Source organism: Ctenopharyngodon idella, chromosome 23 (genome assembly GCF_019924925.1).
Source record: "Ctenopharyngodon idella isolate HZGC_01 chromosome 23, HZGC01, whole genome shotgun sequence".
NCBI lineage: Eukaryota > Metazoa > Chordata > Actinopteri > Cypriniformes > Xenocyprididae > Ctenopharyngodon > Ctenopharyngodon idella.
In genome coordinates, this window is record NC_067242.1 from 9,259,496 (window position 1) to 9,285,395 (window position 25,900).

General features: G+C 35.9%; 1 protein-coding gene across 2 annotated transcripts in view; it reads left to right on the top strand.

The window, feature by feature from the left end:
* Positions 1–25,900, top strand: part of agap3 (ArfGAP with GTPase domain, ankyrin repeat and PH domain 3) — a 171,473-nt gene that overhangs the window by 100,110 nt on the left and 45,463 nt on the right. For both annotated transcript variants that reach the window (XM_051881892.1, XM_051881891.1), the window contains exons 7-11: positions 505–632; positions 1,599–1,754; positions 6,116–6,199; positions 14,204–14,308; positions 17,891–18,062. In XM_051881892.1, coding sequence (XP_051737852.1) covers positions 505–632; positions 1,599–1,754; positions 6,116–6,199; positions 14,204–14,308; positions 17,891–18,062 — 645 coding nt within the window. The remainder of the gene's footprint in view (positions 1–504; positions 633–1,598; positions 1,755–6,115; positions 6,200–14,203; positions 14,309–17,890; positions 18,063–25,900) is intronic.

Genomic DNA, 25,900 nt, shown 5'->3' on the forward strand with positions numbered 1-25,900 from the left:
TCCAGTCTTCAGTGTCACATGATCCTTCAGAAATCATTCTAATATGCTGATTTGCTGTTCAAGAATTTTTTTTTATCATTAATAATGTTGAAATATTTTTGTGAGTCATTTTTCAGGATTCTTTGATGAATAGAAAGTTCAAAAGAACAGCATTTATTTTTAATATAAAAATCTTTTGTATAATTATAAATGTCTTTACTTTTAATATACTAGACTATTTTCATCCTTGCTGATTAAAAGTACTACAATTTCTTTAAAAATTAAAATCTTACTGAGCCAAAACTTTTGAATGTTATTGTATACAGTATAAAAACTCTCTAAACTGTTAGACCTGCAGGCAATCTCACCACAGAGGCCAAAACATTGTGTTTCATTTTAAAATGTCTCTACCAGTGTTAAAACCAAACCTATCTGTAAAACACGTCATATTTGTTTGTGATTTACATGTATGTTTCATAGTTTAGATAGATTTCAAATTTAAATGTTTATGATATGTGATTGCAGTTGCTCAGAAGGTGGTGGCGCTGAGGAAAAAACAGCAGCTTTCGATTGGTCCGTGTAAATCTCTGCCCAACTCTCCTAGCCACTCGTCTGTCCCGGCCGCATCCATCCCCTCTGTACACATTAATCAGGTGAGTCTGGGGCATTTGTGCTGATTTAGGATCAGCCTCAGTCCTGAACCAGCTAGCATGTAGACTGCAAGGTGAATCTCAGAGAAAAGGATTGGCTAGTTGTTATTTGGAAAACATATGTATATGCCTTCAAAAAATGTATCATAATATTATTACCAAAATGGTGATAGAATAGTTTTTGTAGTAATTGTAAAAGTTATGACATTTAATACAGAAATATGTTTACCATGGTACATTATTGTAAGGGATATATTGGCTCAGAAATATTAAGGTAAATGCTAGACCAGGACTGGTCTACTTGGGATTGAACCTACAACATTCATGTCAAACGTTCAGATCTCTACTGTCTCACCAACTCTGATCAGTCTAAAATAACAAAAGCTTGCCTGCTTCTTTTTAATTTAATGTTATGGCTTGGGCTGCATCCCAATTTGCATACTATACATACTATGTAGTGTGTAAAATTAGAATTTGTCTGTCAAATCATAGTACCTTGGAAATAGAATGTCAAAGTTACATAAATAGATTTTTAAAGTGAGCATGTGTACTTATTGCTTAATGGACTAATATTACCCACAAACCTCTGCACAGTGCAGTATATATTTATTTGCATAGTTAGGATGCAAGAACAGGCCTTTATAAACTAAAATGAAAACGTATAAAATTTGCTGCATGTCAGTATACAGAAAATCATACTGATTATATTGTTCACTGTATCTCTCTTGCTCTTATCATATTCTTAATTGCTTTTTCCCATATCTATCTATCTATCTATCTATCTATCTATCTATCTATCTATCTCTGTCTATCTATCTATCTATCTATCTGTCTGTCTGTCTGTCTGTCTGTCTGTTTCATTCATTCATTCATTCATTTTCTCTATCTATCTATCTATCTATCTATCTATCTGTCTATCTATCTATCTATCTATCTATCCCTCCCCATTTCCCTCTCTGTTTATTTCAGGCTGCTAATGGAGGAGGTGCGTTCAGCGATTACTCCTCCTCCGTTCCCTCCACCCCCAGCATAAGCCAGAGGGAGATGCGCATCGAGACAGTGGCCGCCTCCAACACTCCCACGCCCATCCGCAAGCAGTCCAAACGGCGCTCCAATATCTTCACAGTAAGTATGAGGCAGCTAATGCAGAGCACCACGCACTCCCACTACTGAGAGTGCTGGACTTCCCCTGACTGCAGATCTCCCAGCAGCCCCTGCTGCTTTCAGACGGCCAGTGAGCAAGAGAGAAGCTGTTTCTAGGTCTGCAGTGAGTGGATCTGCCCTTAGGTGCCCTCTCATCACCCCCTTCCCCTCAAGCCCAGGGCAGTGGAGGGCAAAGCCAGAGAGAGTAATGCCATCTCTGACCACAAGAGGGAGGTACAGAACTAAGTGTAACCGAATCCCTCCTGCCTCTGCTACCACAGAAGCGCATGACCACATGCTTTTTATAGCTGCATATTTCAGTAAATGCGGGGAGGCAAGCATTAAAATATGAGAGATGTTTAGGGAAAGGCAAGACGCTTCAATTTACGCTAATCTTTCCGCCATTTTGATTTGCCTCGTCCTTTATACACTGTAAATTTCAAAGCTTTACACCAAGAGAACTTAGCTTTTTATCTTCTCTGGATTTGAATACCTGCCCTCCCCAATACTGATATTTTTCCCTTTGCCCTTCCTAATTTCACTGTGCCAATCAGCAAAATTCCCTAGCAAGCCCCGCCCCCTTCTTTTCTTTAACAGACATTCACCTAGCGTGTCTTTCCGCTGGAGCCAGACAGAGAGAGGCAGAGCCACACACACTTTACTAGCAACACCACCATCTCCAATCTAACCAATCAAGATCCACTTTTGTCCATTCAGCCAATCAACCCCCCCCCCCCCCCCCCCCCCCCCCATAACCAATTGAATTTGTCCCCATTCGCCCCAAACTCTCCTCCAATCAAAAGGATCCTTCAAGGTGATTGGCTGCAGCAGTGGCGGCTCTTGTGCTAGCTTCCCCTGTCCTGTTTCTCCCTCCCTCCCTGCTAGGTCGTGTCTAACCCCATCCACGCGAGACACGACGCTCTGCCGGTGCGCGTAATGGAGCCGAAGCACGCCACCTACCCCGTCTGGGTGCCCGAGTGGCAGAGTGAACGGGAGTTTCAACTCATGACCTTCTGAGGAGCCCCGTGAACCAGACTTACGGTGTGGGCGGGAACAAGGGTGAGGGCGGGGAGGGAGTGTGGGAGGAGCCATACCAAGGAGGGAGGGGCCACGCAGCCTCTCGACAACGTTCAGAAGACGGCAGGGAGATCTGGACCGTTCACTAATTTCCCCTTCTGATGACATCTCTAACCAGTCATCTCATTGCCAATTGGATCTTTTTTGCCAAATTTTAGCAAAATGTTCCAAAATAGCATGCGGAAAATGAGGAAAGCCTTTTGTCTTTGCTAGCTGATCACCAGAATTTTCGACAGTTTTTTTTCCGAAGTCATATACATATAATTTATGTTAGATATTATTTTATTGTTCCAAGTCAACAGTGGCCTTATAATCATAGTCTTTTTGATCATAGTGAAAGAGTAAATTTGTTACCACTAGTAGACTATAAGATATAACCACATTTGGACGGTCATCTACTAAGAAAAAGAAAGAAACAAAAAATTATATATATATATATCAGTGCCAATAAATTAAGACAGAAAGAAAAATCTAAGAATTTTTGTTTGCAGTCAGAAAATATTTACATTTTAAAGAAAGCCATAAATTAAATATTTTGTTAAAGATATTATAAAAAAATTACTTTTTAAAAAATTCAATGACTAAATATTATTGAATAATATAAAAAGAACAGTTTGCCGATTCAGTAGTATTTCCTATCACCTCATAATTCATACCATTCCCTCATTAACATAATTCATAAGTGTGTGTCTTTGCCACTAGATGTCAGCAGAGGACAGGAAACCAAGCACAGTGCTTCCATGAAACTTAAAACGACCATTTTTTGTCATTGGTCTGATGTGGCGTCTGTTTATTTTTCATTCTACGAGAGCACAGGAAGAAGGAAGGGGTTTGATTTGTTTTATTATTTCTCGACACATCATCACTATTTGCCCTGTAAAAAGCCAATAATCATACTACATCTGCCATCATCTCCAATGTAGATGTCTTAGCATTTTTTACGATCCATTGCTTTTTTTCACTCTACAACCTTTCTGTCCACGCTCCCCGTGACCAAAGTGTTGAACTGTTTTTGTCGATATTTCCAGATTTGTTCTTCTGTTTCCAACCTATCTTCAACTAAAAGGGCTTTCCAGCTTCTCCTCAATTAGATGAGCCCTTGGTGGTGGTGGTGGTGGTACGACCGCAATGCATTATGGGAGGGGGTCCTCCATGAGGAGGAGCAAACAAGCGCTGCTTTATTCCCCCTAATAGCCCGCATTGCATCGTGGGTATCACCATGGCTTTCTTGGACACATGCCCCTTGGCAGCCATGGTTGAGTTTAAAGGACATTGGTTGGACAGAAAAAGACAGATTTCGAACTTTCGTTACACATTGAACTGAATCATAATCAGTCATTTTACTGCTAAATGTTTATCCTGTATACTGAACAATCTCGGACAATAGCCATCGACAACGTCCTCGTGACCCCCAAAATTTACTCAAAAAAGGATGCTTCGCAATTCAAACGGACAGAACTTTTGCGGTAATTCCAAACACTAGGAGATTTGCCAAGATATATTCTTTGTTTTGTTCTCTTTCTTTTCTTTTTTTTTGCCTGTTTTTCTTTTTGAGTTCTGTGTCTGATGGGTTAGTTTAGCTAGTCACACTTCACACCGAGCGCCACAAATGGCGCCTCGCGTCTCCGTTCATCTTTATTAACGAGACTGCGGCTTTGTAAACCACGTCATACTCGAACGTGATGCTAGTCGAGGTCCCGATGCTGCACGGCCGGCATAGCGACGGATCCCTCAACAGTAAAAAGATTTGAATCCGGATTCCGGATGACATAGCTTACTTGTTCGTGCCGACCGATATGCTGACCACCAACTAACTGTGAAACTAACATGATGTCACATGACGCCCTGAGACATCACATTGCGTTGTGATGCGTTTATAAAGCCGCTCGTTTAGTTGATGCAGGTGCCGCGGCGACGCCCGGGCGCGGTTTGCTCTTGCTCGGTGTGAAGTCTGAACAATATGAAGGCCTTCATAAACGTAGAGAAGCGAGACTGAAATGCACCGACTTGTATGAATGTAGTATCTATTTGTGACCCAGAGCCATTATTTTGTTCTTTTATTGAATTGTTTTGCTTATTCATTTTTTTATTTCATGACAATGTGGTAAGATGAACTGTTTCATGCGTTGCACACTGTTTCGTTTTTTATATCATTCAATAATGGACAAATATAGACTGCCGTATATCTTGTATTGAATTTGATTTCCAATGGTATTCTATAGAAAGTATATTCTATACATATATGAGATATATGAAACAGCGCCTCTTTAGTCAAACTCTCTCTTGTGGGAACTGCAATGTGTGGCTCTGCCTGTTGACTATTTCCACGTAAACCTGTGACTTGATTTGTATGGTGTCTGTATATATCCAAACGAAAATAAACTGTTGAAAAATACACATCAGCCTAGTTTATTTGAGTAGATGAAACGATATCTCTCTCCATTTGCGAATGAGCGCCTCATCTTGTTTGTCTGTCGGGTATGAGTGCTCAGTCATGTTGCGTTGTGGATGTTTTTGGTTCATTTTGTGTGAGAAAAAGCCTTGTTTAACATTTATTCCTTCCTTAATGCCATTTTCCAGCCACTTCCTGGAAGCGAAGACGTCTTGAAATCCAGATCTGAAATGTATAAATTAATCTCCTAACTTTTTTTTCCCTCTGATTTTGCTTTGTTTGAAATGTTTATGTGAATTTAACCCTAATTCTGCATATTTTGACCTGTTTATCAGATGTTTTAACAGGTGGAGGCTGTCGAAAAGATTCACCGTATTAATTGAATCCTTTTCCTCCCTGCTAACCTGTGTTGTTTTTTCTCACATTTGTATATAAAACTGTATTTATTGTTCTTGAATTGTTTGAATCTGTTGCATCTGTGGTTGGTAAAGCCACAGGGAGGCGCCAAAGATTGCAAAAGAGCTCTTGGGGGGTTTAGTTCTGACTTCCTGTGTTTTGTTATTGGTCGAACTTGATATTTTCCGTTGTCGTTTTGTTTTGTGTGTCTGTCCTGGTCTGTGTAAATATATATTTATATATACTGCACGTTCAATGTGCTGCTGTATGTTTGCACCGTTCTGCTTGCGCGTTTATTTGAGCCTTTTTCTTGCAATTTTATGTTGTCCCCCACGACACACCGACATGCACTTCACTGGCACACACACACACACACACTAGAGTTTAAGGCACAACTCACACACACACACCCTCCCCACCTCCCTTGTATGTTCCCAGTTTGTTCTTTGCACTGACATCTTGTCTTGTTTCTTTGCAGTCACGGAAAGCCAGTGATCAGACAAAGAGCATTGAGAATAAAACTGACAGTATAGGGAGTGGAAGGGCCATACCCATCAAACAGGTATGTCACCTCATTCGTACGCTCATTATATGAGGTAAGTACACTGTTATAGGGTGGGATTGTACACTGTTTATTAAATGTCAATATCTTAAGTAGTGTTTTACTATGTATGTATGAAATGTGTGTGTGTGTTCCTGCATTAAAAGGGCATTAAAATTATTTTTAAAAACATTGAAATTGAAATTAACTTGATTGTTTTAGGCTTTCTCAGTCAGTTTCTTTGTGCGACCAACAGATGTCAGTATAACACAATGTTAACTGGGTCTACTTATTCTTGTTCTGTCTTTAGTAACCTGCTGGCAGTAATGGTGGCAGTTGATATGCAAAATGGGAATGATATGCAATTACATATACAGTAATCTGGCAAAAATAACTTACTTTTAGTTCCGAAATCTTTTATGTGAATCAACTGCAATATATAAGAAAATTATACTTGGTCTTTGACCTGCTCTTGTTGTGATGTATTTGAATGAACTTGAATGAAAAAAATTGCCTTTGAATCCTTAAATTTCTTTTTAGTTTGTATGTTGGATATATTTTATTTAGTTTATAATTGATTTTTTTCTTGCATAATCATCAACTTGCCCTGACAAGAAATTTGGTCACCCATGTGCAATTATTGAGTATCCATTGCTTTTTTTAATCATTTAAAATGATTTATGAAACTAAACTGTTTTTTTTTTTTTTTTTTTTCATGTATAGAAGCTTTTGGCTACTTATAACACTCAGTAGAAACAGGTGTTTAAAAATCATTACAATCTACATTACAGTCAGTTTTTTGATTGAATGTGTTTGAACAAGAATTAAATTCTGTTTAGTAAAATTACTCGTCTGACGTCAGAAAGAGCTAATGTGATTATGAAAGGATTCATCTTGGTAATTAGCGGTAGTACTTGATGGAGTAGCTGTCTCATATTTATTTTTCTTTAGTAGAGTTGTTTATTCATTTGTTCTTTTTTGAGCCTCTGATTCAATTTTCAAATGAACCCTAGCCTTAACCTTTAACCCCTGCCAGAGATTAGCATTGTCACATTGAACAAACGTCATTCCCAGGACAAGCGTCACATGCAACCTCTGACTTTAAGCAAATCCTGTTGCAGTAGTTTAGAAATAGCTTCTAAATAGTAGTTTACAAATAAAGCAATTTCAAAGTAGTTTACAAAAGTAATCTAGATGTAATTTCCATGTAGTATTTTAGTAGTTTACACACAGTAATTACCAAAGAAAACACTTTAGAAGTAGTTTACAAAGGCAGTTTAGAAATTTTACAGTACAAACAGTACAAATAAGATAGTTTAGAAGTAGTTTATAAAGTCATTTAGAAATAGTCTCCAAGCAGTCGTTTACAAATAAAGTCATTTCAAAGTAGTTTTGAAATAGTTTCCGAATCTAAATTTTTTAAAAATGGCTTAAAGTAGTTTACAAAACTAGTGTAGAAAGAGCTTCCAAATAGTAGTTTATAAATAAAGTAATTTCAAAGTAGTTTACAAAAGTAATCTAGAAGTAATTTCCATGTAGTGTTTTAGAAGTAGTTTACAGATAGTAATTTACAAATAAAATACTTTAGAAGTAGTTTACAAAGGCAGTTTAAAAAACAGTAAAAACAGTAGTTTACAAATAAGGTAGTTTAGAAGTAGTTTAAGTAATTTAGAAATGGTCTCCAAGCAGTCGTTTACAAATAAAGTAATTTCAAAGTAGTTTACAAAAGTAGTTTAGAAATATTTTCCAAATAAAGAATTTTAGAAGTAGTTTACAAAAGTAGTTTAGAAATAGTTGCCGAATCGTAGCTTAGAAGTCGATTACAAAACTAGTGTAGAAATAGTTTCCAAACAATAGTTTACAAATAGCCATTTCAAAGTAGTTTACACAAGTATTTTAGAAATATTTTCCAAATATAGTAATTTCAATGTAGTTTACAAAGGTAGTTTAGACGTAGTTTACAAAAGTGTTTGAGAAATTCGTTTTAAATAAGGTAGTTTAAACAAAATGTTTTACAAAAGTAGTTTAGAAATCATTTCCAAATAATAATATTTTGAAAATGGTTTAGTAACAAAAGTAGTTTAGAAATAGTTTACAATTAAGGTATTTTAAAAGACATTTAGACATCATTTACAAATGTAGTTAAGATATAGTTTACAAATAGTAGTTTACAAAAGTGTTGGAGGAATTCTTTCCATGTAGAATATATTTTACAAACAAGGTAGTTTAAACAAAATGTTTTGCAAAAGTAGTTTAGAAATCATTTCCAAATAATAATACATATACTAGTAATTAATTATGTAACAAAACTAGTTTACAAATAGTTTACGAATGTAGTTAATTTCAGTTTTTTTGTTAACAGTAGTTTCTGTCATGTGCTGTGAGAATAAATTGTGTACAAGCATCTGAAGTACAATTTGCATGAGGTAAATTGTAGATCTGAAAAGTAAATTAATCTCGATTTGATGAGATTTTTTACTAAAAGTGTATAAGCAATCAGGTGGATATAGATCATAGCATTAACCTGATTGGGGGTGGCGTGTCCCTCTCACGGTTAACATATCACACAACTATATCCTCTCAGTCAACCTCCTTTACTTTACCTCCATTGTACATCAATTACACTCTAGCTTTAAAGATTATCCCTTTAAGAGCAGTCATTGTAATCTGTTTGTCTGTAGTGGATAGTCACAGAGAGAGTAAAGGAGAGGGGGGACGCAGACCATGGTGGGATACCTTTCAATGGAGCTGATTGCCCGGCCAGTCAAATGCACAGTCAGGAAGATCAAAGTGGCATGGGAGTATAATTACCTCCCACTGGGCAAATTACACACTGTGGACCCCCCTATCCCTCCCAATCAGTAAAAATGGTAAATAAGGACAACAATAGCAGTGATAGCTCAGGGGTAACACAGGGAGACTGTCAACACAAGGCTTTTGTGTTTAATCCCAGTAAGTTCCTCTTTCTTTCCCCTCCTCTCCTCCGCTGACCACAGAACTGAGGTCATCATGATGATAGACATGTCTGTTTGAGCTACAGGAAGAGAGGGATCTGTGTATGTGTGTCTGTTGGTTTAGGAGATAGAGGACAGACAGGTGCGTGTGCATTCAATATGGTGTTTGTATATTTATGTTGGCTAATTGGGCTGTAGGTTGTGGTAAAAAGGAGTCTAATGTAAATAACAACCTCTTGCATTAGGGTGATTTATTTATTTATTTATTTTTCAATTATTCTCAGGACAATTAAGTCATAATGCGCTTCGATTATTTTATTTCAATTTTTATTTAAAAATGTAATTTTTTTTTTTTTTTACTTTAAGTTTTTATTTATTTTACTTAAGTGAAATGTGTATTAACATAATGCTGCATTGTACATTTTATTTTATTTTATTTTATTCCCATTATTCACATTGGTTATTTTCATTGAAATTTCTTATATTATTTTTAGTGCTGTCAAATCGATTAATCGCAATTAATCGCATCTAACATAAAAGTTTGTGTTTACATAATATATGTGTGTATATATATATTATTACATTAATAATATATATGTATAAATATATATAATTACACACACACAGATGTATGTATGTATGTATATGTATATATATATATGTGTGTGTGTATATATATATATATATATATATATATATATATATATATATGTATGTAGTAGATGCGATTAATCACAATTAATCAATTTGACAACACTATTTTACAATTTTACACTCAAGATTTACTGTAATGTAAATTATTTATTTACATCAAGGCAATACCACAAACACTACCAGGATTTACAAACATTTTAAGTATACATTTATTAACCTGTAAATACATTTCTTAAATTAATGAAAGAAATTAAAGAAAAATTGCATTTATGGTAGTAATATATACCCCCCCCCAAAGGTACTATGGTCGTACCATAGTACACTGAGGGTGTCAGATTGTAATATCGTGACACTTTATTTGATTACCATATTAATGGCATTTACTTGGTACTCATAAAATACCATGGTATTACCATCATCTTCAAAAATGTGGTATTACATTTAACCTTTAACCTTAACCTTACACTGTAAAAAATTATTTTCATGATTTGTTATCACAACATTTTTTCTTTTGTCAAATCAACTTCAATAATTAATGTAGTTCAGATAACATAATATTTTGATTTTCTGTTGATTAAATCAATCGCCTTCATTGTATTAACTCAAATTTTTAATTTCAATGAACTCAATTTTTTAGGCAACTAGGTAACTTACTTTTTTAAGTTAAACCAACAATTTAAAATTGTAAAAACAGTGTAGTGCTTTTATAATGGTAATTTTCTGTAAGGAATAGATTGAACACATCATTTAATGATTTCAGACTTACTCAGAAATATTGTGTAATATTTGAATAATCAAAGCACTTAGAGGTCATTTACCAAGATCCACAAATCCACCCTGAACGTCTTGCTTTATATTCTTTTTATTGATGCTAGACATTCATATTTCTCTCCTTTAGCATTGATCAGTTTCAGCACTGTAGGGTGTGATTTCACCGATCATATTTATGCATCCATGACTGTTCGAAACAAACGTGACTACTGCGCCGTCCATGTACATGCACAGAAGCCGTTGCCAGAAGAGGTCACTCGGCCTTCCGTTTAATTTATTTGATTGGCAAACCAATAGGACTTGTGTAGGAACACATGCATTATTGAACGCATAATGAAAAGGCAGTTCAGCTAACAGATGGTTGCTTCTTAAGAAATGACAGTTCATAATATATCATAATATATCATAATATTACAATATCACAGATCATAATATATTGTGAACATCAAATACAAGCAAGAATACAAATTTGACCAAAGCACTCAAGCACACTCCTTTACAGCGTTTAGACTGGATTATTCAATCAGTCAAAGCTGGAGAAATTAACAAGTAAATTATAAGATGGCTATGTTTGCATACTTGATATTTCACTTTTATTTAGTTTTTTTTTTTTTTTTAATGCATTTGATAGACTACTGTTTGAGCTACATTAATGTAATCTAAAATTTAAATAAGTCAAATTTTCTTTACATATTTTATTTCACGTTACACTTTGCTTTTTTTTTGCATTTGGCAGACAACTCTTTGAGATATTTTTCTTTGCTTTTTTGCTATTTAATTTATTTTATTATTTCACATCATTTATTTTAATATAAAATTATAAATAATACGTCAACTTTTTACATTTTTTATTTTATTTTAATGCGTTTGGCAGAACAGTTTGAGCTATTTTTCCTTGCTTTTTCTTTGCTATTTTATTATTTTACTGTTTGAGCTAAATGAATGCAATATAAAATTAAATATAAGACTTTCTTCATACAGTGGACTACCAGTAAAATTGATAAAAATTTGGAACCGAAAATTATTCAGACACTTTGACCTGACCATGTTTTGCTTTAAAAGTGTTATCTGACATAATTAAGATTTTTTTTTTTTTCTGACACAGTTTAACTCTGAGATCTTGTCATATTTTATTACCTTTTTTTTTTTTTTTTTTTTTTTTTTTTTTATAAATATAGTGAATAAACTGTATTAATGAATTAAATGTTCAAGGTGTCTGAATAAATTTTGGTTTGACTGTGAGTGTATATATATATATATATATATATATATATATGTATGTATGTATATATATATATATATATATATATATATATATAAATATTATTATTATTATTATTATTATTTTAATAAACATATTTAAATATAATTTTATATTTTATAATTTTTCTAAGGCATTGTTTTATTTTATTTCTTATTTATTTGTTGTTTAAGGTTATTTATTATTAAGTTATTTATTATTTACTTATTTATTAAGTAATGTTTAAGTTTTTTTTTTTTTTGAGAGATGACTAAATGTCAACTATTTCTAAAGTGGTTGAGTTGATAGAGCTGTATTTATGGGAGAATATCGGTGGAGGGATCAGATCAAGGCGAGGAGAGGATTAAGACTTGATTGTCGGGTAAACACCATGATACCCAGTTGACCCGGGGTCAGCAACTGATGTTAAGCAAGTAGTGTATTCTTCACGTGGATTAGTCGCCTTCAGTGTCAGGCTGGTCGGTTAACACATCAGAGCCCTCCTACTCTCTCACTCCCAACAGGAAGTGGTAAAAAGCACAGGAATCTTCCCTAATCCCCTAATTAAGCCAAAACAGGCCACCCAAACCCCCCTGTGCTCCCTGCCACCCACCCCTAAACACCTCTGTGCACTTCCAGCCCTGGCCGGGGAGTGTTTGTCCTGGCTGGACTTAAGGGGATAAGTGCTCAGTGAGTGTTTTTTTAAAAGAACAGCGGGAGATTGATGGTGAGGCCTTGAGTAGGGGACGGGACGGAGGCTGGAAGCTTTTGAAGAGCTCGGGATCACAGGCTCTAATCCTCATGCTCGCAGAGGTCTGAGAGAGTTCGCCGGCGCAACAGGCAAAAGAATACACACTGAGTCTGTGCACAAATTGGATTTAGCCTCTGCTCTCCCCCCACAGCACTGATATGTGCTCCTCACAGTCTTTGATGTGCACAGACACGATGCCGGTGCCCAATCCGGCCTTCTTCTGTGCGTGTCCACCAAGGGAAAAGTGGTCCCGGCCTGGAAATATTGGTTTCTCTCTTAAACTTACTGATCTTGAAGAAGGAACCATAATATCAGAGATCAGAGGATGGGATAATATTGTAAAGTTTTCAAAACATCAACAACAATAGACTGATGTGCCAAAATATTATGTTACATTTTATGTTATAAAAATTATACCTTATATTGCAAATAATAATATATAGCATTTTTGATACGTTTATTAAACTGATAGTTCTATTAAAGGCAGTTTGTAATGGCATATATTTGCTGAATTAAATTATTTAAAATTAAAATATGTTTTCAGAACCAGGAGTGACAAAAGTGTGAAACATGGTGTTTGTGGGCAGGTTATGTGGAAGAATAGTAATGTTGTTTTTGATGGCTGCTATTGCAGTTATTCTTTTTGTTGTACTATTTCTCACTTGTAAGTCATTTTGGATAAAATCTTCTGCTTAATCCATAAATGGAAAGATCTGTTCACACCAAGAATGACATTATAAACTAGAGATGCACCGATATATCGGCCAATAATCGGTATTGGCCTATAAAAGCAAATTTTCACACTATTGGCTATCGGCCGATTAGTTTAAAAACAGCTGATAGTCAGGGCTGATATGCTGTCAATCAAAAGAGGGCAGGAAAATGCACTGAATTTGTGCGCTGTGTGAAGAAAATGCTAAGAAAGCAGTTTAATGTTTAATATTAATAGTAATTATATGAATTCATAACATTCAGAAAGTTAAGAAATATTAATTTAATCTTCAGAATGTAGTTAATGTGTGTCAATATTAATTTGAGTTATGTGTTTGTTTATAACTGATACCAGTTACTCTGAAACAAATACAGTTTTTATAAGCATTTCTTTCAAAATATAATGATTAATTATTAAGTATAATGAAATTATCATTAATTTAAAAGAAGGTATAAAAGGCAAAACACCCAAACTATCGGTATCGGCAGATATCACTCTGAATAATTAGCTATCGGTGGAGAAATTTAGTACCGGTGCATCTATTAAACAAATGTGGGAAAACAAGCATTGACCTACTCAAAGTAAAACAAAACATTAACAGCAAATGTTTGGTGTGAAGAGCTCATGCAGTGGTTTGGTTTAAAATGTGAAAATTGACTGTGAAAATCTACACTATGTGTAAATAAGCCTTGAATTTATGCAAATGAGTGTGTGTGACTCAAGTGTGAATGAGTACATGAATCTTCACAGTGCTGGGGAAACTTCTGCTTTACTTTATGACAGTGTCTTGACATTTCAGAGGTTAACCAGCTGATCTTTCTTCATCCTGAACCTGAAACTGTTTCCGTATTATAAAAATGCCCCTGCTGGTTATTATTCAGAGTATTGTGAATGTTTTCTGATCTGAAATCTTCTCATTACTGAATGTTTTTGTCTTGAACAGGGGATTTTGTTAAAAAGGAGTGGGAAGTCACTTAATAAGGAGTGGAAGAAGAAATATGTAACTTTGTGTGACAACGGCCTGCTCACGTACCACCCCAGTTTACATGTGAGTATGCGTCTCTGCTTTTAGAGTTCATTTTGATGATTCGATTTAGTGAACCAATTCAAACAAATGATTCACTGATTGGTATTTAATGCAAATTCCTGCATTTGATGATGTTACTCATTTACCTATTAGTTTGAGCCTCCCAAATTAACTAAATTGTCTCTTACGCAGCTAATACTTGGATCCTAGAACGTTCTGGGAATGTTAGTTTTTGTTCTCAGAACATTCCCAGAATAAGGTTCTCTGTTGGTTAGTCAGGAAAGCTTTCTTAAAGGGACAGTTCACCCAAAAACTTTGTCCTCGTTTACTCACCCTCAAGTTATTCCGAACCTGCTGAACACAAAAGAAGATATTTTGAAAAATATGGGTAACCAAACAGTTGATGAGCCCCATTGACTTCCATAGTATGGAAAAAACATTGACTGTTTGGTTTCCGACATTCTTCGAAATATCTTTTTTTGTGTTCAGCAGAAGAAAGAAATTCATACAGGTTTAGAACATCTTGAGGGTGAGTAAATGAGGACATAATTTTCATTTTTGGGTGAACTATCCCTTTAAGTAATTAGAATGTTCCTTTTAGGTTTGGAGAATGTTCCTCTAATGTTCTTCCAAAGCTCTTTTAACCTCTGATAACCTTTACGGTCACGTGTAACCGATTTGCATAAACAGAGAACTGTTCACAAATCAGACCTCTCATTCCTGTTAAAACCAACATGAAATCGATTATAACATTGATGTAACGGGACATTTGGGCGGGACATATCGAAGGGATTTTTCAGCATTACACTAGCAAGATTTCTGTACATTTTATGGGATCTTTAAAATTTTATATGAATGATGCACATTTGAAATGATGATATTATAGTTTAGATTCGGTATGTGAGACTGTTTGGGTGTTTTGGAGGTATATTTTCTAGGTTTCTACTAATACACGCAAGAGCCGGACAGGTCAGCTGCTCTTCCGTTGCTACAGCAGCGTGCGTTTAGCCACGGGAACAGCACAGGCCGTTCCGCACGGAACATTCATCTCTGTCAGAACCCCCGCGCGGTCTTAATACCTCCTAAAATCCCCTCTCACTCATTCCCCAGCTTTCTCACACGTCCCTTTTCCTCTGTTCCCCTCATTTGCATACGTCACGCTCACGCCTATCTTTGTTCTTGTGTTTCTACAACACTTGTAACATAGGTTAGTAATTAATAAGGGCTTCCTAATTAAGATCCACTCGAAAAGCGGCGTACCTTGACCGTCAAGACACGTTACACGAGACACATTCAGCGGTCTCCACGGACTATGACCGAAATTAATATATTGGCCAAACTCACGTCTCTCACATCAACTGCATGTTTATTAGCGATATAATGCGCATCTCATGCCAGCGATGTGTGTAATAGGTACACAATGCCATGGGCGTCATAATCGTTAGAGACGTTTGGGTTTGGACACCTGTGGACCACTCGTTTAGCTCAACGAGAAAGACGGGGAGAGAGAGAGAGAGAGAGAGATGCACGGAAAGACGGTTTAATTTTGCGCCGCAGCCAGCCAAGCTATCCCACAATCCCCTTCTGTTAATTCTGTCTGCTACATCAATTAAATTGTTTGTAGAAACTAATTGAATATGGCTTAATCACACATCTTAATAGCTTTCTGCGCCTCAAACTGGCTGTTAATTCCAGCAATAAAATGGAATGAGAGCGCTCACTGGGTAATTAGTACTGAGGCTTTTGAAGAAATTAGTGCTTTATGGGGCGCAATAAAAGTGAAGAGGAGTTGGCGGGAGACTTTCGAGGCCAAAATCTCTGCTCGCCTCTTTTGTGCTGAGCAGGGTGATTTGCACCTTGGCTTAACCCATTTGCGCTTTGCAAACTCCCATGAAAATGGAATAGCCCGATTTAAATGGGAATGAGTATGCTCGCAGTCATTAATGCTAATTTTGCTAATCTGCGGCAGCGTGGAAACAGGTGAAATAGATTGCGTGGGTCTGGTGCTGGTTTGATTGTCCAAGGCTGCTTTTATTCATCGTTGTGTTTGTTTTTAAAGCTACAGGACCTCTAGAAAGTTTCTCACTTGGCTTAAGCGCTTCATCTGTGTGTTGTTTGTTTGTGTAAACTTTAGGCATATTTAATTTTATGCCAATTAAAATGAGGCAGTGGATGATAGAAGTACAGACAGTTCAGTATGTCATACTGTTGTATGAAATGTCAGTTCATTTTGAAAATATTGAAAATATGTCTTAAACAAGTTCACAAAAAACGTAAATACTATAAAATATTAGAATATACTTAAAATCACTATGAAATAAAAATTTTATGGAATACTGCAGTATTTATTATAAATAATTAATGTGCCCTCATAATCTTTAAAGCACAATATGTAAGATTTTTAGATTAAAATATCCAAAAACCACTAGAACAATGTTATATATTTTGTTGATTTGTGTACTAACATTATCCCAAATGTTTCCAAGAATGTTTAAATCCAGAGAAATAAGCAATTTTAACCAGGACACGGACCGCATTTGTGCGTCGCCTATCAATGACATCATATTACCCTCGATTTCCTCTATATCATGTTATATAGCTCAACACAATAAGTCTTAATGTTTAAATCTCGTTTTTTTTCGAGTACCATGTTTTACCATGCCTAATATCGATCTAGCTTACTGCAGTGTGCAACAAGTGTCTCATAGCAGCTGCCACGTGAACGCACAGAGTAGCATCATAACAACTTTCTGACTGTGGCATAATAAAAGTTCAGCTGCTCTCGAGCCGTGTGTCGCGCTCGTCTCTCATTAGCAATCGCTCCAGCGGCCTGGTTTCTGCTCGCACACCCTGTGTCATATTACAGTAATGTTAATCAGTCGTTAATACATTAGCTCATCCATGAATATGATTTTTGCGGAATATTCAGATTCTTTTCTACCGGCTGTAGACGTGAAGACAACACCTCCCATGATTCCGCGAAATCAAGGCATCATCAAGCTACGACTTTGTTTTGAATAAGCGACCTCTAGTGACGAAAAATTACATATTGTGCCTTTAATCAAAATAACTTCCCCTCCCTCTTGCAGTGACATCTCTTCCTGGTACGAGGGCGGGACAACCTGTCAATCACATGAGATCGACCAATAGCAAGCCACAACCATCCAATCAATTCCCCATGGACAAAATCAAGTCCCGCCCTAATTTTTTTTTTGAAAAGCCGTTTCACTCGGATATATGTCACAATAGGGAAAAAAAGACTATTGCAACTTTCTTTTCATGCTGACTTTAAAATACTAGAAAAATAATTAAATACCTAAAAACTTAATACTAGAATTGGTAACTAAATCATACTTCAACCAAATGATTTTTATGACGTTTGTTTGGCTCAAGTAATTTGCATTTGTCCAAAAATGAGGCTGAAATAGTGTCTTAAGAGGAATTTAATTGCAACTAGAAACATTTCGGGAACAAATTGAACGGACTGTAATTTTTGCATTTCACAGCCTAATTCTTATTCACGATGTGCCAGATGTTGGTTTACTTTTTACCTATTTCCCAGCCTATATCTAGAACTACACAATTTCGTATTTCATTTTTCAGGACTACATGCAGAACGTTCACGGTAAAGAAATCGATTTGCTGCGGACGACGGTGAAGGTACCCGGGAAGAGGCCGCCCAGGGCGGTAGCCACGGTCGCCCCTACAGCCAGCCCGAAAACCAATGGACTGACCAAAGACCGCAGCACTTTACAACTTGGTATCGGGGCCACAAGTAAGTGTGAACTGATTCAGTAGTGTTATACTTTAAAACTGATGAATTTATTAATCGTTTGAAGATATTCTGTGTACAAATTGTAATGGTGTAAAATTTTCGATGAAATACTTTTTCATTGTGACACATTTCCAAGAATATTCAACAAAAAATACTACAGGAGAAGATTTTTTGAATTATATACTTTAGGAATTGATTGTATTGTGAAAAGCGTCTCTATATGAGGCAGCTGAAGGAATTAGTGATGTCAGCCGAATAAGAAAGTCATATTAGAGTTGGAGCAAGTTATTATGTTATGTTTTTGTGGAAAATTGTGAAGGCAGTTTTTTTTCATTAAAGTAATGTGCAGTGATAATTTGTTGACAATAAGACAATGAACGAATATTGAAACAAAATCAAATATTATTGCATTTAAAATGCATTTGTTTAGTTTGTGTTACAGTATTTTAGGCAAAAAACAAACATTATTTATTAAACAAGCCACAAACCAGGTTGTTTCTAGTTCAAGTCCATTTCAAATTCACATTAAATTGATTCCTTATTAAAAACCTCATGTAGCTCTTGGCAAAGACCTAATATGTGTTAAAAATCAGGAACTGTTTGACTAAAGTGTCATTGATATCCATTCAGAAAGCGTATGTAAGGTTGCTTATACTGTTTGTTTTCGAATTTGGCTGTATATCGCTTTATTTTTGCCTTGCAAGAACCAGATTTGCTCTGTTTTCACTTGATAGAGACAGAGTTTGGGAGGTTTTGGGAAGGTATAATTGGATTTAGGGAGCTGAGATCAAGTGTAATTAATAAAAAAACAGGAGCAACTTTCTCCAGGGGCTCTGCAAGCTGGCATGACTGCTGTGGAAACATAACCGGCCAGGACCTCAGCATCACTTAGCCTGGGCTAATTGCTTTGGCACCATTAAAGACAGGTCAGCAAGGGCTTCTGGGAATTGCAGTTTTCTGGCTCGCGTCCAGTCTTGTGTTGGATAGGGAACCGGGTTTATTGGCCACAGAGGCATAAGGAGCATTCGTCAGTGTTGCTGGGCCAGATAAATGGGGTTGTTCGGAGAACCACAGAAGTTGAGATTGCGTTCAGGTTGGCAACTAATTAACCTTCAGTCGACTGCAGAGGGGAGGGTGAACGTAAGGTTGAAAAGAGGAGAATTTTGGGGCATTTGGACCTGAAATAGTCACAACATCTGGACCTGTTTTATTCAAGCACAGAAAATAGAGATGTCTGGGTAAAGAGCTCAAACGTGGCCTCAGGCAGCTAATACACACAGATTACAGCATTAGTAAAACTGGTTACATCTGTGTTTAGGTTATAGGCCTAGTTGCACACATGGACAAATATTGATTTATTAAAGAAATAGTTTTATATATCACTGTAGTTTTATGTATCACTGAAAATCAACATGAAAATGAAATTTTATATTTTTATATTTGATCTTTTTTTTTCTATACATATTTGTGGTTTAATCTAATTACTTGCTCAGCCTCAAAAGTGACTTTACTTTCCTGCAGTCATCAATCACACTTTCAGTGTTAATTTTTTACAGTTTTTTTCTTTAGATGAAAATGTAAAATTTAGATAATATTTATCTTTATGTCTTATTATTATTTCAGTCCGTTCAGTCCATGATTTCATTGATGAAAATAAAATTTAGTTTATAATAAAAATGTGAAAAGTGATGATAACTGTAAACAAAAAATGTTAACACATTTAAACATATCAAACATGATTTATCAGCATAAAATGTGTTATTGTGAGACTTATAAATTTAGCATATTTAGAGAATGTTTTGGATATTAAATTAAGTGTAGTACATTGTTACTGTAACTGCGTATTCACAACAAAATTAACACATTCTCACTAGCATGTAACTTAGTTCAAATTCATCAGTTTATTCGTTTCGTGCTTTACAAATTTAGGTTTTAATGTCACATTTATTTCTTGGATGTAATATTACCTTTATGTTGCAGATATCGACTAATCCAATAATATAATATAAGATTAACTAATAAAGGGGTCTTTAATAGGGATTTTTACATCAGAAATGGTCATAATTTAGAAATAAAAGGCCATTTTCTACCCTGATTTTAGCCCTCTGATTTGAATGCTCTGTTGGAAGGGGCATCTGCTATGAAACTTCAACGTAAACGCCCACTGCTATGATTGGCTGACATCTTTGCATATGAAATAAGTATTACATGTGGAACTCTCGAAAACTTTTACTATTACAACTGTCGAGATTAACTGATCGTGAAAAGTGTTGATTATAGCATCATATTTAGATCTACTCCCATTGCATGAAAGGTTGCAACAATGAGCATTGTAGCCAATCACAGTCATGTCTGTTGATCACGTCAACGCAATTCGATTTCTGCCCTTTCATGAATGCTTTCATCATAACTAACAGTGCAAACTAGATGTAAATGAGAGATTCATTGTGCGGTGTAGACAGCATCATTGATTATAACTGGAGTTTAAGCAAGAGTTCAGAACTCAGTCACTGATGTACTCGTGCTGTATGATTGACAGCTCCAGCGATTATAAAGGGAGCGTTTTTTGATCGCTTTCTGTATATAATTTAATCACAATTTAAATAAAATTATTTTCATGCTATTAAGAGAAGCAATGTGAAGTTCAATTGCTTGTTTTACTGACGCATTGATTTAAATGATTTTGAGACAAAGAACGTCTGACTGTACATGAATCATTACATATCAGAAATCACTAATCACAGATTAGGCGTTAGAATTAACACGGTTACTTACATGTTGTGGCATTACTGTCGGGTCCATATCTTGCATTAAAATTCTGTTTGCAAAGTCTGTTCCAAAATTGTGACTGATTTACCAAAGAATCCACAGTGAAATGTACCAAAACAAACAAATGATGCTCTATAAATAAGTAACCACTTTCCCAGCATTAGGATCACTTGGAAGGTAATGTTGTTTTTAGTTCAGCGATCCTGTATCTCTCTTCTCACCAAACATGCCAGTGGGCGGGGCCAAAGACACAATGATGTAGAAGTGGGCGTTGATCTGATCCTGCAGAGGCGGTCTTTCATCGCACTATTACGTCACAATGTGACAAAATCCAAAACGAGTCGTCTTCTGAGCTTGGTTTCAATAAAAACTGTTTTTGGAGTAACAAGGAAGTTTTGAGTTCTGAAACTTTTAGGATGTTTTCATAGTACAATCACCTCTTACATGTCAAAAAATGAAGGAAAATCATTTCCTTCACACAAAAATCACACAGGATCTCTCCCGCAAAAAAAAAAAAAAAATCCTCAACTAATATTTTTGTCAATAACTAGTATGAGATTAACGTTGTCCACTTTTCATGATCAGGTCTATTCCTTTCGAATAAAATACAAGTACCGTTCACCTTTTTTATTCTGTTAAATGTGTTGTAAATGGAATATACAGAAACCATTTGTGTAGTGTTTTTACATGTATTATACAACATTTGCAGGTCTGAGATGACTTTTTATCTGTGTTATTTTTATAGATACGCCAGTTGACCTTCGGTTTAGCACAAATTTACTCCGAAACGCTCGGGTCCCAATTTGACACGGACCACTATTCCTGTTTCCCTTTTCCACTCTGCTCCATATTAGAAGAAAATGGTGTTAATTTCCACTCGAGAGGGAAAAGGTTACGATTCACAGTGGGCCTCCGCCGAGAGGAGGACGTACACTTGATTATGCAATCTGATTTTGATTTCATTAGGCATGCAATTGATGCGAGGGAACAAAGGGGTAATTTTTCATTCATGGCGGTCTAGCTGAGCCCTGTCTTTTTCTGTAGTCTGTAATTCATACACTTCCCCCTGATCTAAAGACCATTAGGAACTCTGGGGGGTGTGTGGGATTGGGGAGATGAGGGGGGTGAGGATGAGAAAAAGAAAGAGTGAGTGAGGGAGGGAGTGAAGGAGCGCAAATGAATGAACGCATGTGTCCGCAAGTAAAAGAGTCTGTCTCGATGAGGCCCGGTCTAATCTTTCTGCTAAGTATTCACCGGAACCGTTTTAAATATGATCATTCTGCAAGCGTGCGTTCAGTTGTGTCACCGCTGACAGATATATAATATCAAAGCGCTAATGGGCCTGCCCATCAGCTTTAATCAATGACATCTGCTCTAGAGGTGTGTTTATAAGAGTGTGAGACAGAGAGATTCACGCCGAGGTGCTTGTGTTCATTTACATGTGGTACACAGGATGTAGATGTGTTTTCTTTTATGAATAGCTTCTCGGAGGTGTGCAACCTGTCCTTGTGAACTAAGACATAACTTGTGCAGTGATAGCCGATATATATCGGCAATATTTTGTCATTTTGAGCATTTGGTTGTACAGAAGAGGTTTTCTCACCATATGCCAGTTTTTAAATATGCTTTGCCAATGAATAGTGCATGTTTGATTTATGAATTTTAGAATTTAAAAAAAATTAATTTAGTTGGTTATTTTAGAGATGATCGTATTGGCCGCTAACTGTGCAGCTGGCTGAACAGAAGCCGTTTTTCCCGCCATATGTCAGGTTTTAAATCCACCAGCAGCTTTGTCAATATATAATGTGTGCGTTGTTTTCAAGTAAAAAAAAAAAATTTTTTTTGTTGTGATAAACCAACTAAATCAACTGATGTTTGGTTATTGTAGAGATGAGCGATTTTCCCGCCATATGTCAGTTTTTAAATATACCAGCAGTTTTGTCAATGGATAGTTTTCTGTTTTAAAATATTATTTAGAATTTTTAGGATTATTATTTAGATTATACACACACACACACACACACACATACATATATATAGCTTTGGCTGATAACTTTTGCAAGTTGTGTTCATTCTACCATACATAATTTCTAAAATTTGCCACCAAACTTTTAATGGTAATTTTTTTTTTTTTTTTTTTTTTTTTATTGATGGAAAATAAAAAAAAATTACATTTCATAGATTCATAAATTTTACTGTAATTTTTGTTGTGCATTTGGTTGAGGTAAACAAGGAGACAAAGGATGCAAATGCACTCTTATCTAACAGATCACTAATTTAATTGACTTTCTGTCAATGTACAATGTACTGTTTTTATAGTAAACCTCACTGACTAATCTAGTGCACTCTGATTAACTTATATTACTTTTGTAGATACTAAAACACTGTTAAAATGTACTTGTATGCAAAATATAGGTCGATTTTTTTTTTTTTTTTTTTTTTTTTTTAATTGTTTTGGCCATTGGAAAAACTCCTGACTGCTGTTTATATACTGTGAGAATTCATATTTAGTTAGAAAGACTTCAAATGCAAAAATATATATATTTTTGCATTTATAAGTGCCATCTGAAATTTTCTTCTAAAATGAGAATTTTTATCAAGCTCGTATGTTTAGGTTCAGTAAATTCACTTTAATGGCAATTAACAGGTCTTTTCATTGCCATTAAAGTGAAATAACTGAACATAAACATACAAGCTTAATAAAAAATAAAAATGCTCATTTTAAAAGAAAATTTCAGATGGCACTTAGAGGCTTTTGCATATAAATATATATAGTCAGTATTGTAATGGCCACTCTCCTATCTAGCTATCCATATCAGCATCAACCAAATTTGTCGACTACTAACCTTAAGTAAATCCTAAATGAGCACTGTTGATGTGTTTGTGTATAAATGTCCTCATCCAGCACTTGTATGATCGAGTCTCCTTTAATGACACTTTACCACATACGTTAGTCTCATGACATCCTCTTTCAATAATGGCACAATCATTTCAGATGCTCTTTTATATGTGAGAAGGAAATAAGATGTTTTGTGTCACGTCGCAAGTCTTTCTAAAACAGTTTCGGATGCTTATTATCCAATACACCGCTTGAAATCAAATGGACGCCGCTTCTTACGATGAGCTTGAGTCATACGCTCTAAAACCGAAAAGTTGTGGCTGAAAATATCAGTTTACAATATTTCTGTCAGACCTGCCACGTTTCAAATGTCGACAGCGAGATCATTGCAGTTTACGCAAACGAACACAATGTAATCTGTATGTCTTTCCAAGTCGCAGAAATCCATTCCGAGCTGGTTCATCCAGGCAGCTGTCAGTTTGTAAGGGTGTCGCAGTGGTGTTTCACTTTGACCTGAACAGCAGATGATCTAACAGCACCCCCCTCCACCCTGACCCCTCCCCCGCCCTCCCTTCGACATTAGCATGGATGCTTCATTATCTCCGCACTTGTATATAATGGCAGCGGCGGCTCAGAGGGTCAGGGCTCGCTCCACGGCTCATCAGCCATCTGACAGCGCTCGGCGAGAGAAACGAGGAGAGATGAGGAGAAATCATCACCACCCCCTGCTAATCCATCGCCTCTACTTAACACCACAACCTCAGGCCTCCCTTCACTAGGACCCTAATACTTAGCCTAATAGCGTGTACAGATAGCAAGAAAAGTGCAAAGGACATTTAGATGTTTTTTTCTAGGCGTGATCCCATAATGATTTGACCATTTGCTACATACTTGCTCAAAAGAACAATCAAAGCACATAATCATCAAGATTCTTGACTAAACCGAACTGCAAAAATAGCTTGATGGATAAATGGATGGATGGTTGGATGGATAGATAGAATTTTAAGTGCAAGTTGTGTGCTAAATTTACTACCACGATGCTTAGGTGTTCTGTGTGGTTACCAGGTTGTTGCTATGTGGTTGCTGGGTTGTTTTTGGTGGTTAATAGGGTGTTTTGGGTGGTTGCAAGTCTATAATATTCAATAATGATTATTTCCAAACAGGTTTTCCCACACATTCCTACTGCCCTTTCTATCTTGCTGCCCATCTGCCCAAAACCCACACCATTGATTAAGCTACAATCATGCAAACAAACAGAATTTTGAAAATGTCGCAGAGACTTTTGACTCGACTGTGTGTTTGTGAGATTATGCCCCCCAGACATGCTCATGGTCACCTCTAACTCCGCAGCCGCACATCGTGTCACTCTCGGCACGTGTGTGAAGTGGCAGGAGATCTTGTGTACAGTCTCTGCCCTGCACTCTCCTCTGATTTTCTCCACATTGTAATTGCATTATCCCCTTTTTATGCAGAATTGTTCTCTGGGGACTAATTGATGGAGACATGTTTAATTCATCAATCATTAGCATCAAATTTGACAATTAGTGATGATTGTTGAATTCTTGATGGAGATGAGGCATGGTTAGGGGCTTATTTTGTCTTTTTTTCCCCCCGCACCAGCCAAGATAGAAAGAGCAAAATAAAATCATAAATAACAGGAGTATGGCATTTTGTCTTTGAAGAGTTGTTTTGGAGCGAGAGAATATTGGACTGTCGTTTTGTTTAGTTGATTTCGAGACATGTCGGCCTTAAATCTGAACTGAATTGCTTTTCAAGCAATTCTGACTAAATGGCTAATAGACTTCAGATTACTTTTTCTTGTGCAATGACGCTCGTTTTTATTCATTTAATTGTTGTCCAGTTTATGTCAGAAGTCAAATTAAACGTTAGCATCTATTTGTGTGATGGTACTACAGTTTAGTATAACAATATTATATTTATTTTATTTCTTCTGATTATATGTTGTTACATGTAAGTATATAAAAATATATAATGATTGATATATATATATATATATATATATATATATATATATATATATATATATATATATAGTGTGTATATATATGTGTGTGTGTATCCATATTTTAGTCTCCAGTGTTGTTCAGTTATCAGTTAGTGGCGTATATCTTGTTTAAGCACATTGCCGCAGGTTTTCATGAGCATTAAAGGAACATAACTGATACTCCAATAGGTTTATGAACACACAGTTCATAAGCAATTTGCTCTA